Raw genomic sequence first — 23,270 nt, forward strand, 5'->3', positions numbered from 1 at the left:
GTGAGAAGAGGATTCTGTAGACACTATAAGTATCAGCCAAAATTTTCGAACAGGAGTGCTAAAGACAGGGTCTTAAATTTATACTAAGCAGCTGATCATCTCAACTGTCATTTCACAGTTCGCTTTTAGGACCCCTATTTTCAGGCAGGCCTCAAGACTCACAAAATGTTTAGGATTTTAAACAGGAACAGTCTCCTACTCCATTCATGAGCTGTAAGAGATAACCAGTACTTCTGATCTCAAGGCATTCTCAGTGCTGTTTGAAAGTTCTGAACTTGCTTGTATGTCAGCACCTTCTGGATCTGGTAAAGGAAGTGAACTGAAGCTGTTCAGCTTCTGAAACACTAAGGTCCTCATCTTTCCAAACACTTGCTATACCTTTACAACAAGAAAGGGTCATCAGCTCCCATGTTAAAAGAAAACAGAAACTACTTCACTATATGAAAAAGCCCACACTTTTAAGACTGTTTATAAGTAGGTAACTCACTTTAAGCTAGAAGCCTTTTATAACTGATTTCACATACATACAAGCTTGTTTTACTACTTAATTTCCCAGGAAGCAAGCAGAAACTTTTAATATCCAGGATGTTTGAAGACTGGTATTCTCTCAGACAGGAACTCTATGAAACCAGTTTTACCGTTCTGTCTTTTCAAAGGTAAGTATGTGTGGGGTGTTGTCTGATGTTCTTGTTAGGAGAACACAGGGAAGGAGGTATATTTATGTGTCTACAGCATGAAATTCCAGAGTCTGGCAGAATATTTCACATGTGTTAAACTGACAGAGAAAATTGCATGCTGCTTAAATTTCACTCAAATGAAGAGACTGGATATTAATCACTTTAAATTGGTGCTTGCTAGAAAAGGACATAAGCTGGCAAACAGGCCACTGACCGCATTGGTTAGCAAGCTTTCCTCTTAACCTGACCTGGAATTAAGTGAATAGGTTTATTATCATTTTAGTTGTGTTCTAAATTTGGCTTCTTCTCAACTTAAGCCTCCCCCGATGAATCCCACACAGAACCACACACGAGTACAGATACATTCCTTTGACTTGTTGTCCCCCAACACTGCAATTTGCCTTATGAGTCAGTTCTAGCTGGAGAAGAAACACTTGTAACAAGTGAATCATAGAATTATAGAATCATTTAGGTTGGAAAAGATCTTTGAGATCAACAAGTCCAATCATTAACCCAGCACTGCCAAGTCCATCACTAAACCATGTCCCTAATGCACCTACACACTTTTTAACACCTCTAGGGATGGCAATTCCACCGTTTTCCTAGGAAGCCTGTTCCAATGCCTGACCATCCTTTCAGTGAAGAAAGTTTTCCCAATATCCAAATTAAACCTCCCTTGGCACAACCTGAGGCTGTTTCCTCTTGTCCTGTCACTTGTTCCCTGGGAGCAGAGCCCAACCCCCCCCCCCCCCCCCCCGCCTGCAGCCCCTGTCAGGCAGCCATAGGGAGCCATACGGGCCCCCCTGAGCCTCCCCCTCCCCAGGCTGATCCCCCCCAGCTCCCTCAGCCGCCCCTCACAGCACTTGTGCTCTGGACCCTTCCCCAGCCCCGTTCCCGTCTCCGGACACGCTCCAGCCCCTCCATGTCCCTCTGGCCCTGAGTCCTCTGAGCCCAGGAGTCAGGGGCGGCCGCACCGGTGCCGAGCGCAGGGGGACGGGCACTGCCCCGGCCCTGCTGGCCACACTGCCTGGGACACGAGCCAGGCCACTGCTGGCCGCCTTGGCCACCTGGGCACACGGGGGGCTCCGGCCCAGCCGGCCCAGCCAGCCCCCCCAGGCCCTGTCCCGCCGGGCCCTTCCCAGCCCCCTGCCCCAGCCTGTAGCGCTGCCGGGGGCTGCTGTGCCCCACGGGCAGGGCCTGGCGCTGAGCCCTGCCGACCCTCACCCGCTGGCCTTGGCCCCTCGGCCCGGCCTGCCCAGCTCCCCGCCCCCCAGCAGATCAACACTCTCCCCCAGCTTGGTGTCATCTGCAAAATTCCTGAGGGTGCACTCGATTCCCTTGTCCAGATTGTAAATAAAGATATTAAAAAGAACTTGCCCCGGCACTGAGCCCTGGGGAACACCATGTGTGACTGGCCACCAGCTAGATGTAACTCCATTTACTACCACTCTTCAGGCTCAGCCATCCAGCCAGCTTTTTACCCATCAGAAGTGTTTTACAGAAGGTGTACAGTGAACTCCTCCATGGGCAAGCTTGGGAAGGAAGGCAACCTGGCAGAAAGAAGCTTCACTGGCCAGATGCTTTTATGGTCCCACTTGCACTGCCACTTTCATTGCATTTTGTTTGCTGTAACGTTCATTATTTCAAGTTGGAAGGATAATACCTAAGATGTTCTTGTAGGTCTCTTATATCCAGGAAGCTTTGCTCCAGTTTATATGCTACCCTTTTGGCAGCAGACCGACAAAAGCCAGATTAGAGGAAGCAGGAAAGATACAGATATGGGAACTGAGGTACTTTGTAATTTTGGGAAGAATGGAGATGTAATAAATAAGAAACAAAGCAGCAGAAAAATGGGAGACGCTAGACCAAAAGTTTAAGTAAAGCAATTATGTGAAAAGGCAGAGCATATAAGTCATATCACAGCTGTTGCACCTCCCTTCCACCTCCACAGTCTTAAGACCTGAAGAGTAATGTTCTCTCTTGATCTTTCTAATTTCAGCTGATCCTTTATTGTACCATGTAGAGTAGAACAGTTTCAATGGGAAGGCACAAGAACCCTCCTACCACCAAACAGCTCAACACATAAGCTATGAGGAGTAAGAAAACTCTTCCAAAAATTGGAATCATGGGGTTTAAGCCTCATGTGGAGGAAAGAAATGAGAGGTGTCCTGGGTCCTGACTGGGTGTTCTAACTATGGAGCTATTGTACAGAAAGTGAAACCACCATCACCTGACGGGTCTTTCACTGTATGCAAAGCCCAAATCTATAAAAATATCGGCAAGACAAAGCACCTCAGGTAAGATGAACAGAAAAAGGTCTAATTTACAAATTCCACTATATACTGAGGAACGAAGGAACTAACCAAGCAACCCCAGCTGCACGGTAAATGAGCAGAAGTTCTGAGGATTTATATCTTGGACTTGGGTATTTATTCCTAAGACTGCTCTGCATATAGCACTTGACATCCACACTCCTAACTCCTCAGCTTTTCTCCAGGGATCACTGTGCCTCCCTGAATTGCCGTAATGCAACAGCAAACACAAAGAATACAACACTCAGATCCTGTGACGGTAGAGGCACACAAATTATATAGAAAGGTCTGAGGGCTCTGAGAGCATTATTAACCTTCATAAAACAGTTCTACATAATACCAGGAAAATTAATGAACTGAACTGGTAAAACCAGCATCAAACAGGGCTCCAGGTACAAGGTCTGAAACACTGACATTCAAGATAAACTCCATTTAATATGAAAACAGGATTGAGTTCTGAAAACTCATATTACTTGACAGAATCAAACAATAACTAATTCCCCATAGCTCATAATCCTGCAAAAAAAAATTTATACTACCGCTATGAGCTTTTGAGCTGTAGCTATTGTACATACATGGGACAGAATTCTAGGAAGGGCTGAACAGCTTTAGGTTGTGTTGTCTTCAGATGAGTCATTAAATTACACTCTGTTATACTGTATATGACATTTGTTATACTGACATATAATTAAAACCCTTTCATAATTCAATATCATAATACATAAGAAAAACGAGTGAACTTAGAATTGTATACTTGGTATTGTCAGAGTTTGGTAGAAGATTATGCTATAAAATTAGCTTTCCATTAAAGGATGTTCCTGAAATTTCTTTAAAGACAACTGTAAGAACTACAAGCTGACCCCCATTATAGACCATGTTGAAATAGACTTTTTCTGAATGTTTTCTTGTGATGCTCAAATATTCCTACGTAAAGAAGCCAGACTTTGTTTTAAATTGGTAGAACACAGATGATAGTTCCAGTCCCTGCAGATACAAAGAGCCCCTCTGACTATACCATGAATGACAGCATGTTCCCAACCCCAAATAATAGAAGTGACTCTATACCTGGATGTGGAGCTGCCTCTTCCCAGAACTACTTATTTCTGTTGCTTCAGTAGCCCTTCTTACAGCACTTCGTTGGCACTCCTGTGCAGAGGAAGGAAGGAAAAAAAATAAAAAATACAGATATATATATATATATTTGACCTTTAGGGAACAAGGAGTCACCAGTACTATTGCTTTCAGTTTGCCCACCCACGGGAAAACAAAAAAAGCTTTCTTGAGTTACATAAAAACTATGTGTACAAAACAGGGTTAAAGGAACATCTCTGCAGTTACAAAGTCAAGCTCTCAAACATTAAGAATCACCAGAATTAAGATTATTTGTGTGACAATAAAGCAGTTCCCTTATGTATTCAAGTACAGTCTTTAATTATATAACATAAAGGGCTTTTCACAAGTTCCATGCTTCACTCAACACAGGAACGGATAATACTCACTTAATACTTGGCTTCATCACTATTGTTCAGGGTACAAAGAAGAGGGAAGAAGCAACTGCATTAGGCACCGAAATGAGTTTATAGCCTTGTGTGCTAGGGAGAACTGAGGGCGTGCTGGTAAGGAAGAACAACGCAGCCCATGCTCCCTTGCCACAGCCAGCCATTGCATAAGCTGTGGCTTCATCTGGGTACCACTGTGGATTTCCAGGAGAAGAGAAGTTTCTGCTGTTTATAGCTCTGGCAAGTCACAGAAACTCACTTCTTCACTGGTGCATGTACTCTTTTGCATGCCTTAGAGGTTAACTAGTCCTCCTCTTACTTTCTTATCCCTCCACCCTTCCTATATCCCATCTGTCCTCTACCTGTAGTCAGATGGAGATCTGTAATAGCTGAACTGTAGTCAGTCAGTGCTGCCCACTGTCTCCTAATCATCAGACACCAAACCACGCAAACCAAAGGGCATCAGGAGTATGTAAATGTGAAGTTCCCACTCAAAATTTGAAAAGAAGGCAACAAGTGGCAGAATGCCTTCAGATCTAAGAGTACATACCCCTTCTCACTTCAATGCAAAGTCTTAAAACTTTGGAAATAATTACAAACATTCAGGTTTACCATGAGTGACATCTCTAGAGGAACTGGTCATAAGTTAGGTTTTGCTATCTTTGTGAGAGATGAATTCAGTGGGTGAAGTTTCTTTATCATCTGACCAAAGAAGAAAGTCTCAGTGTCTGGTCTATCATGGAAAATTACTTCTATGAGCATCTGAATGAGGGTGAAGGTCATACATTTGTGTTCCCATCCTCCAGGCTTGTACTGTGTAGATGTCTCCCTTGATTTGTTTGTGCAGTATGATTGTTTACAACATCAAACATAAAGACCTTAAAATAATATTTTAATTGCAAGCATCATCAAGCTCCAACTTCTCTAAAGTCCCATTTATTTCTGCAGGATGAATTGCTGTTAGCGCAGTAGAGACCTCACTGACTTTAGCCAAATTCAGCCTCAACATGAGATAGAGGAGCAAATCTATCTCCCCAGAGAAAGTAACAGCATACATAAAAGGGAAAGGAAGTGAAAGAAACTGAAAGAGTAAAGATGAAAACCAGGAAACACAATTAAGACTGAGCTTAGTCATTACAGGGTGGTCAGAGCTGCTACTTGTCTCTATTTGAAGAACACTGAATCTCTTCTCAGTCTTCAGTGATTATCTGAAACTTGTAGCAGTAAAAGCTCAAATCACAGTGACAGGGAGTGTGGGATATGCTAGCACAGGTGGATCCCAAGTCTGGTAGCTGATTTCCTATTGCACTCCTATCACAAGGAAAGGCAAAATAAGTATTTAGTACAAGCAGGTTTTCCTCATTCCCTGTATTCTTCATGTACAACTACACCCAGGAAGCAGCTGATACTTATTTGTTGTGATCCTACAACAATTTTTCACCATAGGCTTTTTATATCTAAATAGCTCCATACCATTCATAAAGCGAGGAGACGCAGTGCTGAGCTGTCTGTAAATAGCTGCCCACCTCCTCTGCTCCTTCCACCTTAGACTGCAGTGTGCGCCAGATTGGCAACAAATGGAGCTCTGGGATAAACTGATTGCAAACACATCTTTGATACGTTATTGGATTGTTAAAGCTTAGTCTTTTGCTAATTCAGAAACACAAATAACTAATTGTACCGTGTCTAGCTCAGATTACAGCTGAGGATGGATCTTGTGGGTAACTGGGAAAGAACAAGCCTGTGCTTTTATTGTGGGAAGCGTTCCCTAAGCATAATACCATTGGAGATGGCTGAAGGGGATTGTATCTGGCTGGGGAGGAAATTACAACCATAATAATTAGCATCAAATTAGCTGCTGTCTCATCTCGAGCCAGGCAAGCCCATCACATTCCTTTTACCAGCTGCCCTCTGGTGGAAGAACGTTCTGCAGAACAGCTCCAGGCAGGAAAGCAATGGTGCTGTGCACAGGCCAGGTGAAGGCCACAGGTGGCTTCCACATTTCTGCTTCATTTCACCGGAAAGTAGTTATGGGTGGGCCATTTGTGAGTTAAGCCAGAAGGGACCAAATTAGGAGGAACAAACCCTAAGAAAACGCCCCCTGCCCAGGGGCAGGAGAGCTTTGCTAGGCCAAGCTAGAGTGGTTGACATTCCTTTAGCATAGCACCTCTTTTTATGTGGTCGCCTAGTTTCTGACAAGTGGGTATACAGCACTTGCTCTATTTATGTGTAAGACTTCTCAAACTTTGATCAGAATCATGTCTACAAAGCTTTAAAGGTCTCCATGTTAATCAGAAAGGGGCTCTCTAGTTGCAATTATTCTATTATAACAAATACTATAATACTTACGATTAATTCTTCTTACTGCCTTGTCTCTGAGTTTGGCTACATGCTGGTACTATTTCATCTTCACAGAAACCAATGAAATCTCTAATCGGGCAGCTCCATGCTTGGTGCTCCAAGCTTGAGTCACTCACCAGCCCATCACCATCCTCTCCACACAGATGATGGTTGTGGGGTCATGTCTCAGGAAGAGCACAGAAGCTCAATCCAGAGCAGATAAATTGACAAAAATCAGGATGGAAACCCTGCCCAGGGGGATGCCAGGTCTGCAGGCAAGAGGCACAGCCACACAAGGCAAAGGGATCTGTGTTCAGAATAAAGCGAGAGTGGTAACCAAGCAATAGGTTCAAACTTAGCACAGAAACGCTTGAGGTGAGACATCAGGAAAAATTTCCAAGCCATAAGGTCAATTAGACCATGGAATAATCTTTAGGCAGTAGCAGAATCACCATTGCTGGAGTGGTTCGTGCATGGTCTAGACAAGTCACTTGGGATTTTTGAAGGGAATGGCTTGGCACTGGCAGAGGAGCTGGGCTGGATGGGGCAAAAGGTCATTTTCCATCCCTGCATTTTATGGTTCTACAAATTTTTGCTCCAATAGAAACTGGAGAGAGAAAACAAAACAAACAAACAAAAAAAGCTAAGTCCAAGCGAGAGAGAGGAAAAAAACCAGCAGCCAGGGTACGGCTCAAGTGGCACTCAGCATGACAGGAGGAATCACAGAGTCACTGCAGTGGGAAGGGGTCCTTGAGTCTTGCCCCCTGCTCCAAGCAGGGCTGGCTGGAGCAGGCTGCCCAGCACCACATCCCAATGGAACCAGCACCCTCCCAGGGCGCACCCAGGCAGAGCAGCCCTTTGGCAGAGTCAGCCCTGCTCACCTACGTCCCTAGAGGCCCACACCGTGCACGCGCTCCCCCTCTAGAGAAGCACCCAAGAGGCTGGTGGGAATTAGGTACCTTCCTTTTGCTGCTGCAAAACAGAGGGAAAAAATGTGTCATTTTCTGATGGCCTGTCTCGGCGTGTGGCTTCGGTCTTGGTTCTTTAATGGTTGTAGGTGGGAGAGCATCTAAGCCTCTGGGTGCCGGCATGTCTTGGGGTTCTCAGTAAGGAGCTGTCACCTTAATGTCCTACCACAGTGCCAGAGGTGCTGTGCTCCTGGAGAAACCGCTAGGGCTGAGACCTGGACCAGGTTTTAGTGCCTGTGGCCCCATTGACTTTGCAGCAGCAAGGGAAGAGGCTTGGGCCAGACTTTCATCCACAGCATGAGATCTGTGCCTGTCAAAATGATCCCACATGCAGTCTTCTTCCTGCTTAGCCAAGCCACAGGCTGTTTGAGAAATACGGTATGCCTTCCACCTTACGTGCATTTTAGAAATGAGGAGTTACATTGTACATGGTTACTGGGGGACAGAAGGACTGCCAGAATAAAGAGGCAGGTGAGTGTTTAGTTTTTGAGACAGAGAGCCTGGTTTGCACTGGTGCCACCAGTCACCAGCAGCACCACAGCTCCTGTCCTGGGTCCTGGTGGTGCCATGTCCCCCTTCACCAGCACAAAGCCCTGAACTGTTCTGGGAATAGTGTCCTACACCCACTTACATATCTACACCAAAAAGATATAAAAGTAGCATTGCATCTCCTCCTTTTATGAATGGTATGGAGCCACTTTAGCATATAGATATAAAAAGCTTACGGTGAAAAACTACTGTAGGATCACAAGTCAAAAAGTAACAGAGTCCCCATGTGTTCCCACAGTCCCATACAACCAGACAGGCAGAACCGCATGAAGCTGAGAGGTCAGGCAGCACTTGGGCAGCGGGAGAGGGAGTGCAAGATATGGGTTGCAGTAATCTCTGTATTCCTGGCCACTCTCCAGTCACTTCCTACCACACGCATTTATGTACATGATTAGAGTTCTTGCAGCCTTTGAATGCAGGCCAGATAATGAGTTCAAAACCTTCATTAAAGCATAATCTCTTCCTTGACTCCCCCAGTCACACACACACACATCCCTGGGCTACCTGATTGCCCTTCCTGCCCAGACGGAGTTAATAACACTCTCCCAGAGCCGATTCCTCTTGCTAGGAACCGCTTGTGTCACATGTGTTCAGGATCAATAGGGACACTCTCTGCACTTGGCCTAATTAGCTGTAATGGAGGGGGAAAGCAAAATCCAAACCATGTGCTTGACCTGTCCTCTGATTTTAATATGAGCAGTTTCACACTAAACCGGCTGGCACCTCCGCCAAAAAGTGTTGGTGCTTAAGAGCCTCTGGATCTTTAACAGTTCCCTGGATCCTTCCACACACACCCTTCCCAAACACACGAAGCCTGGCTGGGGGCGTGGGTAGGGATTTGTTTTCCTTCCCAATGGTTTTACAGGGCTGTCTTTCTTTGCTTCCCTGCATTTGGAGGCACTAACCATCCCTGGAGTTGTGAGGGGCTTGGGAGCTTCAATGAGAGAGATTTATTGTAGAGATAAAAGAATCCTGTTGGACATCACAGACCGATGATTTTCAGCAGTATTTCTTCATGATATAAGTTGTACTGGAATATGTTTCACTGAGAATGGATTCCTAGTACATTACTTTCGTAAAGGATTTTAGTAAATCTCTCTTGAGATTTCAAACACACATGGAAGTTTATCAGTAAAGCATATCCTGTACTTGTCTGCCATGCCTTCTGACTAGAGGTGGGATGAGGATGCTCACATTTGGTTATGTCAAGAATTTTACAACTACATTATGAAGTGATAAAGACATTTAATGGTTTGTATTATTTCAGTTTTTCATGCTGTATTATATGAAAATGTTTCAAGTAAGCTGTCCCTGGGCAATGACACAACAATTTTTAAATCTACACACATAATTCTGTAATATAGCAACAAAATTCCCTGCTACATAGAGCCTTTAGACAACAAACACGGCAACAGTACTGAGAAAGGAAAGCATATTTTTCACCACGTTTTCAGCAGAACCAAAGGGCATGACTCAGTTTCCCTTCAGTCCTCACAAGCACAAAGGACACTGGCTTGCAGTTTCAGCAATAAAATGGACTCAAGTCCCACACTCACAGCACCACCACAATGAGCCCTTCATTAGCCAGTACTTCCCGTCAGACTGTTAAAGGGGACACAGGTTTACCAAACAGCTAATCCTTGATAATGAAAGGTTTCCAACAAAGCCCTCTTTCCAGGGAGTCTGGGCACTCTCACATTAGCAAGAAGTGAATAGACAAAGTGGTTCAGGAAATGTGCCAAACAGTAGCTCATGCACTCAAACACAAAGACCTGTAGTCTTCAGGGAGCTAAATTAAAAAATACAGTGGTGTTTCAAGTTGTTTCTCATCATCATAGTTACTTTCTTTCATATGATTTTATGAATAGTCTTCAAACTATAAAATATATATACATTTCTCTCATAAATTTCACTTGCGAATATAAATCAGTTTCTGCACTGCCTTATCCCATTCTCCATGTGAGACGGAGGTTGCCCCTCTTTGCTGTGGGCCTCTTCTGGACAGATGCCACTTTTCTTACTGTCAGTCCCTAAGCAACTGTAACACCACTGACTGCTACCCCTTCATTTCCTCAGGGTTTTGTTTTATTTTGGTATTTAACAGGCCAACAATTGGATCTTTCCCTTTTGGGGTCTATTTTAAGAAGGCTTTGTTTAATCAGATGCAATTAAGCATTTAGGATCCAAGATAAGTATTATCCCTTTAGAACTGTAAAGGCAACGCATATTATTTGGATTTGAGTAAAGAATGTCAGGATTAACATCAAAACATGAAATATAAGGGTTATGGAAACAGCTTTTATTTCTGACAGAAGGACATGGCAAAACAAACCCAGGGTGGCTGAAGAACCAGTTCATGAGGACAGAGAAGCTGTACAGTGGACAGGCTTGAGTATGGAAGCACAAGGTGTAGATAACCCTCAGCGCACAGCAGAGCTCTGGGAGGGACCATGCCACCCTTGTTCACCTTCCCTGCAGCTGGCAAAGGGGAAGACAACACAGCACGTGTGTGTTCTAACTTCTCGTAGAAGAGAGCAACACACTTCAGTGTACATGAAGCAGCTCTGGCTATTCTTGACTTACCCTTCTATCCCTTTACTTTTTCTCTCCAGGGGAATATGAAGGTACTGTGGACTTCACTGGGAGCATCTGTCCCTCAGTCTCGTGTGTATGGTGGGGCAGAGAAAGGGAGCTTATTGGGAGGAAGGTAACAGGTATAACCCAGCATTGAAAACCCTTGAGACAGAACTAGCCTGACACCTGATGGTTCAAGTTCAAGTCTGAGGACAATTGTGCTACTCATGCTGGTTTGTAGACAGATAATTCCACTCCCTATGGCAGTCATTTTAAAGAAATCGCTTTTATGTCGACACCCGTTTGGATGTAATCAGTTTATATTCCAGCAGAACTATCCAGGTCACGAATTCAGCCCTGGAAGCCACTGGCTGTACCGCCGAAGCGATTCCCTCCGCGCCGGGCCGCCCCGGTGCCGGCAGCCAGCAGAGGGCAAGCTGCCACCGCGCCACCCAGCCCGGGGACCCCGCTGCGGGCCACCGCCTCCCGCCCCACACCCCCCACTCTTCAAACTCTAGTAAGCAAATACAGCTTGGAACTGAGCTGGGGCTGCAGAATGGCAGTGACTCGCCAGTGTCACTGGCGTGGGGAGAGAAAGATGAACCTTTCTCAAGAATCAAGAGTCCCTGCAAATCAGGCTCCTGAAATGACCCCATTGAGTCTATTACCTTTCTGAAAAACATTCTTAGGAGATAAGGTTTGCAACCTTCTCATTTTGTATTTCACTAAACTAAGCCACGAAGACTTGCAGTGGAAGGGTAACAATGAGATCTGCTTGAAGCTATAGGTACTGAAGATCTGAGATCTCTATATGATGCACAAGCAGTTTTCGTGCCGAGCCACCAACCCTAATGTGGTGCTGCTGCTGAAGTGAGGCTTTGCCAGGAATCACAGCTACTTTGCCAAGAAAGCTTCAGCTTGTGCAGGAAGGTCACTCCTGTAACATTCTGCCTTTGTAGCAGTCTGTTGACCTGTAGGCTGAATCTGACCCATCACCTTGCTGACCATTTCCTAGCACAGCGGTAGGTGTGCATGCAGCTTTCAGCTTGCTGCTCTGTCCCCACAGTGAGAGGGGACTGCCATCTCTTGTCAACAGAGAACTGCCAGGAGAGTGCCCCACAACAGCATCCAACCTGCCACTTCCAAGGTGCTCAGAGGCTCCAACTGTTTCATACCATGTCCATCACTGACAGTTAGGGCTGACCTTAGCACCAACCACACAGGTATGCCTGCTTCCCCTCTGGCTTGCACATTTTTTCCCCAGAGCCCTAACAACTCCTCCAGTGAGTCTCAAACTCAGCTGAAGTGCAGAGGAGCAGCTGAATTCTTCCTTTGTGGCCTCCTTCTGCAAAATGCCTGGGACTTGTATGCTGAAAACCAGCCAGCACTTTTCAGCTTCACATCCCCCCCATGTCCCTTCACTCCCACCCATGAAGCAGACCAGAATTTTGCAATTAGCTAAAATGTCTCTACTCATGACAGATGTACAAAATTGCATTAGTGTTTTGACTAAGCTTGGTACAGCACCTAGTAAAATGAGTAGCTCAGGCTGGTTCAGAACAGCCCACATCCAACCAAGATGAATGTGTCATTGCCCTAAAAGTCCAAGGCAAATAAACAAGACTTGGGTCTCAATTCCTCTACAAGATTCTCTACATGGGGGGGGGGGGGAGCATATAAATCACTTTGAAGATCTAGGGACTATGTTTGGGCGAAGAATGTAAAATAAGGCTTATGCTCAGAGCAGAATAATTTCCACAGTCTTTAAAGCTATGTGAGGTTGAACATTTGCCATATTGGAGTCCTCTCCTTCTTGTTTATTTGTCACAGTAAACCAATTGAACCAAAGAAATTATATCATTTTCTCTTTTGGACTAAATGAATGAATAATCCTCATTTGCATTTGGCAGGCTAGCAGACTATTCTCCAGTCTTGACAGATATTGCATATAATGGTCTCTTTTTTTGTTCAGCTCTACTGTCCAAATGTTGAAGGAGTCTTTCCACATTATACTCTGTTACTAAAAGACAGAAGCTAAATTGTAACAGAGGTTTTGCATCTATGCAGCATCCCTGTGCTCTGCTAAACAACAGCTTGTTCCCCAAGAGGCAGAACTGATGAAGCCTGGTTTCCTACAGATTTTTGTCCTCTAATATACCCTCTCCACTCACCGCATTAGCTCTGTTCCCACCAGCTCCTCACACATTGCCCTATCAATACATAAATGCTGACTGGCCGGGTGGGGCTTGCCAGTAAAAGCACACATTAGAAGAGTTCCCTCAGTAAAAGCACTAATTTGGACATTCCTCCTTTACTCAAGTGCCAGTGGTCTTGAAAATTTCAGGAAGCTTTGATACTTCTACCTCTTTTAAATTTGGTTAAAAACTGTCAGTATTTTCAAAAGGTACTTGCAGTGAGACAGACATAGATTTCTCAATTGCCTCATTCCCTTAGGAATTAAGCTAAAAACTTACTATAAAAGTGATTCTTCAAGTTCTTTAGGACTGTAAAGATGGTCCTTTGCCATTTCAGAAGTTAGTGTTCACTCTGATACTGGGTACAATTGCATCCCCTCATTGCCCGTTCTGGGATAGTTAGGACTCCCAGTAACACACTCCTTTCGCAGATAATGATGAGCTCAGTTTTTCCTTATTATAATTTGAAATACCTCACATACTTTCACATACATGCTATGCAGTCCAAAGTCTCATAAAATGTTTCTTCAGGAAAACCTGGTGAAAATAACAGTTGAATAGCTCCATGTATTTGACTTAAAAAGCAATATATCCTGCAGAATATGCATCTTAGTTATGATCCTGAATCTGCACTGAGTCCCCAGTGGAAACTAAGAGTGGATATGAAATTATTCATCAATTTCACCTAACCAAGATATTTCCATTCCTCAGTTTCTGCTTCCCTGAATGCAAACCATAGACCCATTTTATTTTTATTTTAAAGGGAAACTGAAGCTGATAATCTTGAGTCACTGGGATAACAGTCAGAAATTGTAGAATCCACATACAGTACAGTCATCATACTCAGCAGCCTGACTTGCAATGGACCCTGCAACCTAAATCCAAAGCTAGCGGACAAATTTGGATTTGAAAACATAGTGGAGCACAACTTCCCCAGGGACCTGTTCATTTTGTCACCTGAAAGACAACAGGAATTGAGTTCAGGCAACAAGAAATAAAAGACACTGGACTCCCAAGTTAGCACAGCACTGAGAGGATAAGGGATGTCTTTAAGCCATGCACTTTGCCCTCACTGAGGGACACTGAGATGGAAAAATGAACAAATTGGGCCTCCATACTATTGAACAACTGAGCCTTGCTACAAACTCCAGGGAGTGAGAAAACCACCACCAGAAGCAGGCACCTACCATGAAAGAAGTATCTTTACAAGCATGCCAGTGCTTTTTATATAGTGTCTAGCAAAACCACAATGGAGATGCCAACACTAATATAAAATGGAGATACTGAAATGCACTTTACCCCCACACTGAGCCAGAAGGAGCTAGGCCAGGTTCAACCTGGACGGTTACTGTTTGCATAACCTGCAACAAGAGAAAACATTTCACTAATGACTGAAGAAAGCCAGAGCAGCAGTATGTAAAGGAAGGAGCTCTGTGCTCCTCTTGGCCTCACTCCTTGTCCTCCTGACTGTGAGCCCAGGGTTTACAAGCCAGTTTGTACAGGAGGTGATGCCCTGCATCAGGCAGGCAAAGACGACACTGCACAGAAACAGTTATAAAAAAAAAAAAACCACAACCAAAAAAAAAGGCTACAGTGATGCAAACTCAAATGTCATGCTGTAAAAAAGGGCTCACTGTTGAATGCATCTGCCTTATATCTACTGCCTTGAATGGATGCCAAGGAAAAGCCTGGGTTTGAGTCAATCTAAACTGAAAATAGTTATAGGAAATAATATTCTGGGTTGCTTTCAATTTTGGGGATTCATTCACTCCTAAAATAAAGGATAGACATTATATGAGTGTTAGGTTATCTGCATTCAGTTCCTTGCTCTCTCTCAGACTTTCTGAATGATCTTAGGCAAATAATTCACTGTTTCCACCCCTCAGTCTCCTTTTGCTACATCACAAAAGATACTGGAAGACTGAATTCATGGAGAAGGCACTCGGACACCATGGTGATAAGTACTATTAAAAAAAAAGTTCTATACAAGAAAAGTATAGGCATATTTAAAGGAAAAGCTAATGCCATCCTGACTCTCTACAAACTATGTGTTCTCCTAAAAGGTCTCCTCCTCCAAGCTCTTTTGGGTTTTGCTCTTTACCATAAAAAACCTTTAGCAATTGCAAAGTGAAAAATTATTTATCATTCTGTTTTCCTTCTTTGCAACGGGCATAGTCATCTTCTAACTGCTTCTTTACACTAAAAGTTGACAGTTATCAGAAAGCTAATGGTGAATCTATTACATACCAATGCCGTGTTTAAATTAATTCGGCAAATGACACCAACTCATTCACTTGACTGCAGAGCAAGTACTTAAGTGTAATTGTTGCATGCAACAATTTCACCTGTCATGGGCTAACAAACTCACTCTTTCTACAGCAGCTTTTGAAGTACCAGAATGAAAGCAAGTTCTAACTGCAGACAAATTAATCCTGATTCTATCTTTGCTTTCAGAGCTTGCACTGACAGCGAACAGAGAATAACCAACATTACGCTTCATCAGTTCAGGAGGAAATACTTGGCACAACTCCAACATGGAAGGCAACAGAGATCTGTTACCTTCATAATCATAAATCAGGTAATAAACACACAAGACAGAATACTAAGTGGGCCTTTTTACTGGTATTTAAGCAAAGACAAAAAACCCAGAAGATAGGATTTGCTGATGCAGGGTAAGAGCTCACCTCTATCTAGTAGAAACATATTTCATTTGTAATGTGAAATGCTGACTTTTGCACAAACCATTCACATAGCCTGCTGCCTGGGGGCAAGGATTACTGAAAATACTCTCTGGCCAGTCATTTTAAAGATAAGTACGTGGCAGTGCCTGAACTGGCAGACCTGATACTAAAGTCAGCATGGCCTCCCATACAATTCTGGGTGCTGGAGTTTTATTACCTCCAGACGGTGTATATTAAGGTTTTTTTTATGGAGTTTTTAATAGAATGAGGTCCATATGGGTTCAATGACCATAGTTATCTCCAATATGAACAGACTGACTGGTTCAGACCCACACCAAAGTAGTCTGAAAAGTCTGTTAGCCACACGACATACAGTTGCTCTGAGAATCTGCACAGCCATTACTGCATATCTATGTTCCTTACGGGAGGGATTTGCAAAAATGCAAGAATAACTTTGTCACCAAAAGTCTTCTTGATCTTTCAGAATTTTATTCTACACTCATTAATTTCAAAAGAATATTTCATTTGCTACACTGGAAATATGAGAACTCATGCTTTGCACCTGCCACTTGTGGAGGTCAGTCCTACAGGTATTTTGACTGTATGACCACACTGCCATGAGATTTTACAAAAAGTCTTTCCTCAGTCTCTGTGTATCTTCTTCCAAGTTTGCTGCCAAGACAGAAACACATACCCTTTCTCCATGAAAAAAACATGCTTGAAACAAATGCAGGCTTCTCAGTCAACATAATACATATTCAGGACATCATTACCTATATGAGATGTTTCTGTTCTATTACTTTAAATGTCATTATGCAACTATAAGGCATAATCTACATAATGAAAATCCAGAAGGAAAATTGTGAATGTACTTTGTGGTTCAATTTCACTGGCCAAATGCATAAAACTACTTAAGAGGCATTTCACAATTCTTTGGAGATTTTTCACAAAGAGGTCACTGCTCTTTAACCCACTGGCTGTCACTGCACCCTGGAGATGACTCTGCTTCCATAACAACTTACTGCATCCCACAGCACAAGTGGTATGAACAACAAGAAAAGGAGATAGAGAGAACAGATGTTTATGCTCCATCAGATAGTCTTCCTGGCGATTGGTGTGAGCTGCTTGGTCCCAACATGCTAACTTACTTTATCTGCTGCAATAGGTAGGAACACATTCAATTCAGTATTTCCTTCTAGGACTGCAATGTTTACTACAGGGTAATGTCAATATAAATGGGACAGGAAGAGTTCTGCCTAACAGAGGCATGGGAACAGTATGCTCTCTGCTAACATTTCCTCTGTAATACACTGATGATATTCTCTGATCAAGACATAATATTAGTCCTTCACTGCATCCTTTAAATACATCTCAGGCACATTGAAGACAGCTGAAAGCCAAACTGGACATAAAGAATATCTGTTCTGTTTTAATACAACACCATATCTCAGGGATTCTCTCCATTGAGTAGTAACAAGTCTTTTTGCAGAAAATAGCTAAAAACACTAATTAACACCAGCAGGATGACAACTGACACTGGAAGTAAGTACTCCCCGACAAACAGGACAGCAGGTGGAGTCACTCTTCTCCCATGCCAGGGACAGCTCCCTCTCTATCAGCCGAGGAACTGTCTGTTGCCCACTTTTACATTAATGCCTGATTTACGCTTCACCAAACTTTCTCTGGCAGTCTGACAGATCCATTGTGTCACATGCCTTGATCAGAAAGACAGGGATCTGACAGGAAACCCCCCTGGCTAAACAAACCCCAGTCTGCCAGCTTGCCATTTTTCACATCCCTGTCATCACCTCTCTGGCATGTACTAATGACCGGACAAGACTGAATTGCTGGCAATGGTCACAGAGCTGGCTTCTGAACCAGCCCTTGGAGACATGGGCTAAAATCATCAGCACCTGACAAAACCACAGACTAGTCTGTAAGATGAACCAAGATGCGCCAATGCAAGGTGCTAACCAGGTATGGTCTATGTTTTGTTCCATCAACAGTGAATAATGCCATCCACTGCAGGAGTTCCACAGTATTTATGTGTTCTCTGGCTTTCCATTCCCTAGTAATATAGCACTTTGTGTAAAATCAGAGACAGACAGCAGGGTCTGCTCTCCATGCAACCACAGCTCCTCCTTCAAGTGCTAAGGGCAGGAGAGGAAAAGATGCTCACCTTCACTGAGGTAATAACTTCTGCTGTGCTTTGACTTGCATAGTTGACTCTGCTCCCAGACAGAAGCATCTAGCTTGAATTAGTGATGATTTAAATCCAAGCCAAGAGACAAGCAGGATAAAGCTTGAAAGCTGTTGACTTTCAACCCTCTTACTACAATTACTAGCCATCAACTGCAAGTTCAGCTCTTCTAATGGAGTCACTCTGTAAGGTAGATTGTCACAGCCCAGTGCAGCTCCTGCTCTTTGGACAGGGCACTAACTTGAACTGAGTAGTGTAACGGAGGTAAGCATTGTGTTCTCTGCAAACGGCTTTTCTTTTACCCATCTGTCTCTTAGCTCCAGCTGCCTGCTCCCCTCCTTTGAAGCCTCGGACCTTGCCTTTTTGATCTGTAATCTCTGCTATGATTTTTAATGATATACTTACAATCAAAGCAACCAATCAAGCTAGCCAAAACAATTTCTTTAGTCTTTTCTATCTGTCTATGTATCTGGCATCTATTCTAATAAAGTCAAGTGTTTAGACTTCTGTATTTATCTCACACTTCTCTACTGCTGTGTTGACTGAATACATCCTTAAGTGGACAAATGACATTTAAAAGAAGAGACTTTGTTATGATTTTTGCCAAACCTCACAGACCTCCCCTTTTGTGTTAGGGAAGAGGAACAGACTGTGTAATGTATGTGGGTGTACTCTGAGCAGAGCATGCCAGAAGCCAAGGGCTTGCAGGATGTTTTCAGTCCTTCATGAGCCTCCCTGTTTATTTGCTTGTGAATAGCATGGAATATGAAACCATGGCTCTCCACTTTTGTGCAAAAGTTCAGACAGGTCAGCTACAGCTGTGTAAAAGATGTGGGTTTTTTCTTCAGCCACAGGACACCACAGCTCAGTGTAACTAATGCAACCTGCATAAGGCAAATACAACAAACACTTCAAGTGCGCAGCTCGCAATCACTAGAAATATCCCAGAAATCAAAATTGCAAACCTGGTATAAACAAAAATCTGGCAGAGGGGAAATTACCTTCTTTTCAAAGACTGTTTTGACATCTGACAACGAACTATTCAGATCCTGAAAGGGAAACTCATTTCCATCCCAGTACTCTGTCCTCTTGAGAGCCTGGGATGGGGGGTTGGATGGGTTGAAAAAGGAAGAGACTGAAAAATGACACAAACAGGGGGAGTAACCTTCCAGGGATAATCAATGGTTTCATAATGAACAACTGACTCTACTGAATATTGATTAGCTAGCACTGGCAAGGCTCAGCTCGGAGGAGGTCAGCACTCCTGCCAGCTGCCTTGTGTGAACACAAAGGAGGCCTCAGCAAAAGGCAAATTGTAAATGGCAGGTTTTATATGAGAGGCACCATTCAGGCCCTTGGTAGAGGAAAAAACCCCTAGAAGTATGGCCACAGCACTAGCAAGCACAAAGCATCAGCAGTCCTGCTAACTTTTGTTATTACACTGTGCTATGAAGTGCAATCCCAGGTTTGCCCCAATAAACTTGTTTTAAAGATTATCATTTGCAAATATGCATGATACTAGGAGTTGCCACAGGTTCCTCTTCCCTAAAGATTTCGCAGACATGTGAAGTGTGGTGCTTTCACAGACATCTGCCCTCAGAAGCTTTGTCCAATGTTACTCACTACACGCAGAACGTTTCAAGGTGATACCATATGCTGATACCTAGGCCAGCTCTAAGCGTATGTCATGCACTTGCAGCACAGCTGTGTATTAGTACTCTATCCCTCTCACAGTACATTCTGTTCCTACTTTCCCATTCAATAAATATGATTTTAGGTTTTTAGTATACTTTTTTCTATAAATACTTAGAGATTAGTTTTACAATTACAGCCATTGGTAGATACACACAGAACTTACACTGCTGCGGAAATTAGGTATTAAAAGGTTATCCTACCTTTTTAGAAGCAGAGAGTCTTTTCTCATAGGCTTTCTGTGGAAAAAGAAATTGTGACAGTCAGGGAAAAGAGATCTGGAAACGGTTCTTTTTTAAAAAAAAGAGAAAAGTTCCAGTTCCTGCCTGGTGTAACTCATCTGACTTCAGTGGGGCTGTCCCAGGGTAGATTTGTCCCTCTTTCTTTGCCAAAAAGAGAACAACAGGAGCCAGCCAAAGGCATCTGCTTTTGCATTTCCTCAGTGAATCTGTTCATTATACTCTCATGATAGAGAAGCTGTAAACAAAGGCACTTCATGATGTTGCATTGTGCTATCCATAATTACATTGTATGTGCTTCATCAGTATACATGCTTCAGGGCACACTGCAAAAGCTTTTTATGTATTCAGGACTTTCTGAAAGGGTGGGTTAAATGAAGAGAGGGGAAAGCTAACAGTTAAAACAGAAAAGAAAAACCTAACAGTTACTTAGACAGGAGTTCTGCATGAGAGGGAGGAGAGGAGGCTTTATATACACACACTGCAGAAAAAAGACACTAGTAATACTCCTGCCTAGCAGTATCCCAGTTAGTTTGTATGCTTTAATACTTTCACTTACTCTTTCACTTTAAGATTACAAGCCCTCTAATACAGTAATCAGGTTTATCCACTAGTCTCACATGAAAATCTCAGCCTGGATGGGGAGTCAGAAGATTTTTTGTAAAACAAAAAGTTCAGTTTGGAAGCGCTCTGAGGCTAAGTTTATACAAATGGCCAAACTGTGCTCTGACTTCAGAGTGGTATGTCAGGTGTAACTCCATTTATGCTTGGGAGCATTAGAAAATTCTAGTGTCAAATCATAAGCAAGTCCTAAATTCTTTAATGCTTAGCAGATTAGCTTAAAGTGATTGACAATATATGGTGCAAGTAATTTTGTCTCTGAGAAGCAATTCTGTTTATCTTGCAAGCATTTACTGCTCCCACTAACATAGTCTTGGATGTAATAAAGTCCAGCAGGAATATATAACACTTCTGCTGAGAGCTTTGCTTTCAGAGAACCAGAATCTGCCACCAGAAGATGTATGATTCACATTCTCTCTAGAAGTATTTGTGTTTTAAAAGAACTTGGGGGGCAAAAAAATCCTTAGATAACCAAAAGCCAAATGGGCAGGGGAAGCAGGCATTCAAGGGCTGGAAGCTTGAGACTGGTCTGGGAATAGAAGCACGGACAGAGGTAGCAAGCAAGGGTGAACACAGGGGTTGGTGGAGAAACAAGGGTTTTGTGGCAAATTCTACCTTGTGTTACCTGTGTGCACATATAGCGTATTCTGCTGCAAAATCACAGACTTAGGTTTGGTTGGGTTTTAATAGAAGTAATTCTTTGGAAGGAAAAAGGGAGAATAGAATGTGACCTATATCAAAATATAGTGAAAATGTCACTCAACGATGTCAAATTGTTTTAAATGCTAGATTTCATGGTGGACTATGGAACAAAAGTTTCAAAGTGCATATATCAAGGCAGCATTTGAGTAGTTTAACAGAAAACTGAAAGATTTCTAAACTGTGCAATCCCACTTTTTTAAAAAATTAACTCCATATCCCAAGTTTTTTCCTATTGTTGATGACTTCTCTGCTAGAGACCATAAAATGAAAGGCTCAGGCAGTTCTTTTCTGAACACTTGTTACATAAAGGTAAAAACTGTCAGTCTTGTGTTACTGCAAGAGTATTTACAGATGAGAAGTTACAGCTAAACAGTAGCTCCTTCTGCTAGAAAGGACTGGACGTAGATTTTGCCTTAATCACTGCTCAAGTGACAATGGACACAAGGTATTGAGGAGCAGCCAGTGATGACTATGTCAAAGTAATCTACCCATTTCTCACTAAAAAAACAGAGCCAAAAAGTCTGCCTCACCTGAGCCCCAGGGTTTAGCATCTTACAAAGCACTTCCCAGTATCTGTTAACAGGAACTGGCTCTGAAGGAAGCGATTACATGGCAACCCTTTAAAACCCTGCCATAAGAGCTGTAGACCTACTTCTGATGTTATTATTTAAAAGGTGCTTGCATTTATTTCCCAGTCATCTTATTCATGAGTTTTCCTTTCACAGACAGGAAAGAAAGCCAGAAAAGGGCATGAACAGACATTACCATGTCAGAAAACTCCCAGCCAAGCATAATCGTTTCATGCAAATTCAGAAAGGCTGGAGACTTGCTCCGCTGAAGTTTCAAAGTTGTGCAATTCAGTGTAACAAAGAGGAAAGGATACCCAATGTAGTAAAATAATAATATACTACCACTTTGCAGCAAAATATAGTCAGTCCATAACAGCTTTTTTAAAGGCCCTCCCAGCATTTATAACAATAAATTATTCTATCAATAATTATTAATAACATCTTACCTAGTTATTCAACTCCACAGATGTCAAAATCTTTAGCAAAGAAAGGACCATCCTTTGCTTATTTTGTGTTATCTAAGGCTTGACCCTGCAATCAGGGCAGGTGGCCATATTGTGACTACTGGCACAAAGAAATCCATACAGCTGCAGGAACCAACATTTGGCTTCTGCAAGAAATCTTCCCCACTCCTTGCACTACACAGAACAGAACTGAGAAACCTTTCAGACTTATGTGAAGGAATCTACTTCTACAGGTCAAAAGGTATTTAAGGGTTAATCTTTTAAAAATTCCTTTGGACTAATTAAACAAGAAGTAATGCTTAGGAAGAGTGCCAATGTGTACCCTTTGGAATTATTGCAGCTTTCTCCAGAGCCTTAGTGTAGCCCCAGAAGTGAGTTCTGAACAAAACTACCTGAGGAAAACTGCATGAGACCCACATGTTGCCTCATCAACTTTGAGGTTTAGATGTATGGATTTGTCTATAATGACCATCTGGCTGAACCAGAACCTAAGTAAGCCATCCATGACAAGTATACAATGCTCACCATTTCTGTCCACTACCAGGATGCCATGACTAGATGTACTCTGCAAGTGCTACATCAGTTAAAAGTACAGCAGGCTCCATTCACAGCACTTCAAGCAAAAGCTTCACGCTGGGCAAATCTAGGCCTGGGCCGCAATGAAGGCTGAAATACAAAGTTGCATGCAGCCAAAAGTGCTGTGCTTCAGGTGGCTTGGGATCAAACCCATCCTGATTTACATCCAAACCATATACCATTTCAGGCTTGCTTGAAACTTCGCCAAACTGTTGCTGAAGGGTTCACAAACTTCAGTGAACTTGTCCTGAACTTTGCATTGGAAATGAAAAAGTAAAATAAAACTTTCAAGTTGAAGGTTCTGCCTTAAAACATTTTGCCCTTCTCCAATACTGCCGTCTTACAAAACAATAATCGGTCTTCTATTCTACACAGTGATCCCAAACCCCATTCCTCATACACACTTTCCCAG

The 23,270-nt window shown here is 43.0% G+C and overlaps 1 protein-coding gene across 2 annotated transcripts in view; it reads right to left on the reverse strand.

Annotated features, from left to right (window-relative positions):
- The window catches only part of ARHGEF4 (Rho guanine nucleotide exchange factor 4), a 228,035-nt gene that overhangs the window by 193,259 nt on the left and 11,506 nt on the right, over positions 1–23,270 (reverse strand). For both annotated transcript variants that reach the window (XM_027808895.2, XM_027808893.2), the window contains exons 2-3: positions 19,891–19,926; positions 4,055–4,135 (exon numbers count right to left, since the gene is read on the reverse strand). In XM_027808895.2, the coding sequence (XP_027664696.2) occupies positions 4,055–4,135; positions 19,891–19,926 (117 nt within the window). The remainder of the gene's footprint in view (positions 1–4,054; positions 4,136–19,890; positions 19,927–23,270) is intronic.

The sequence above is a fragment of the Falco cherrug genome, chromosome 11, assembly GCF_023634085.1.
Source record: "Falco cherrug isolate bFalChe1 chromosome 11, bFalChe1.pri, whole genome shotgun sequence".
NCBI lineage: Eukaryota > Metazoa > Chordata > Aves > Falconiformes > Falconidae > Falco > Falco cherrug.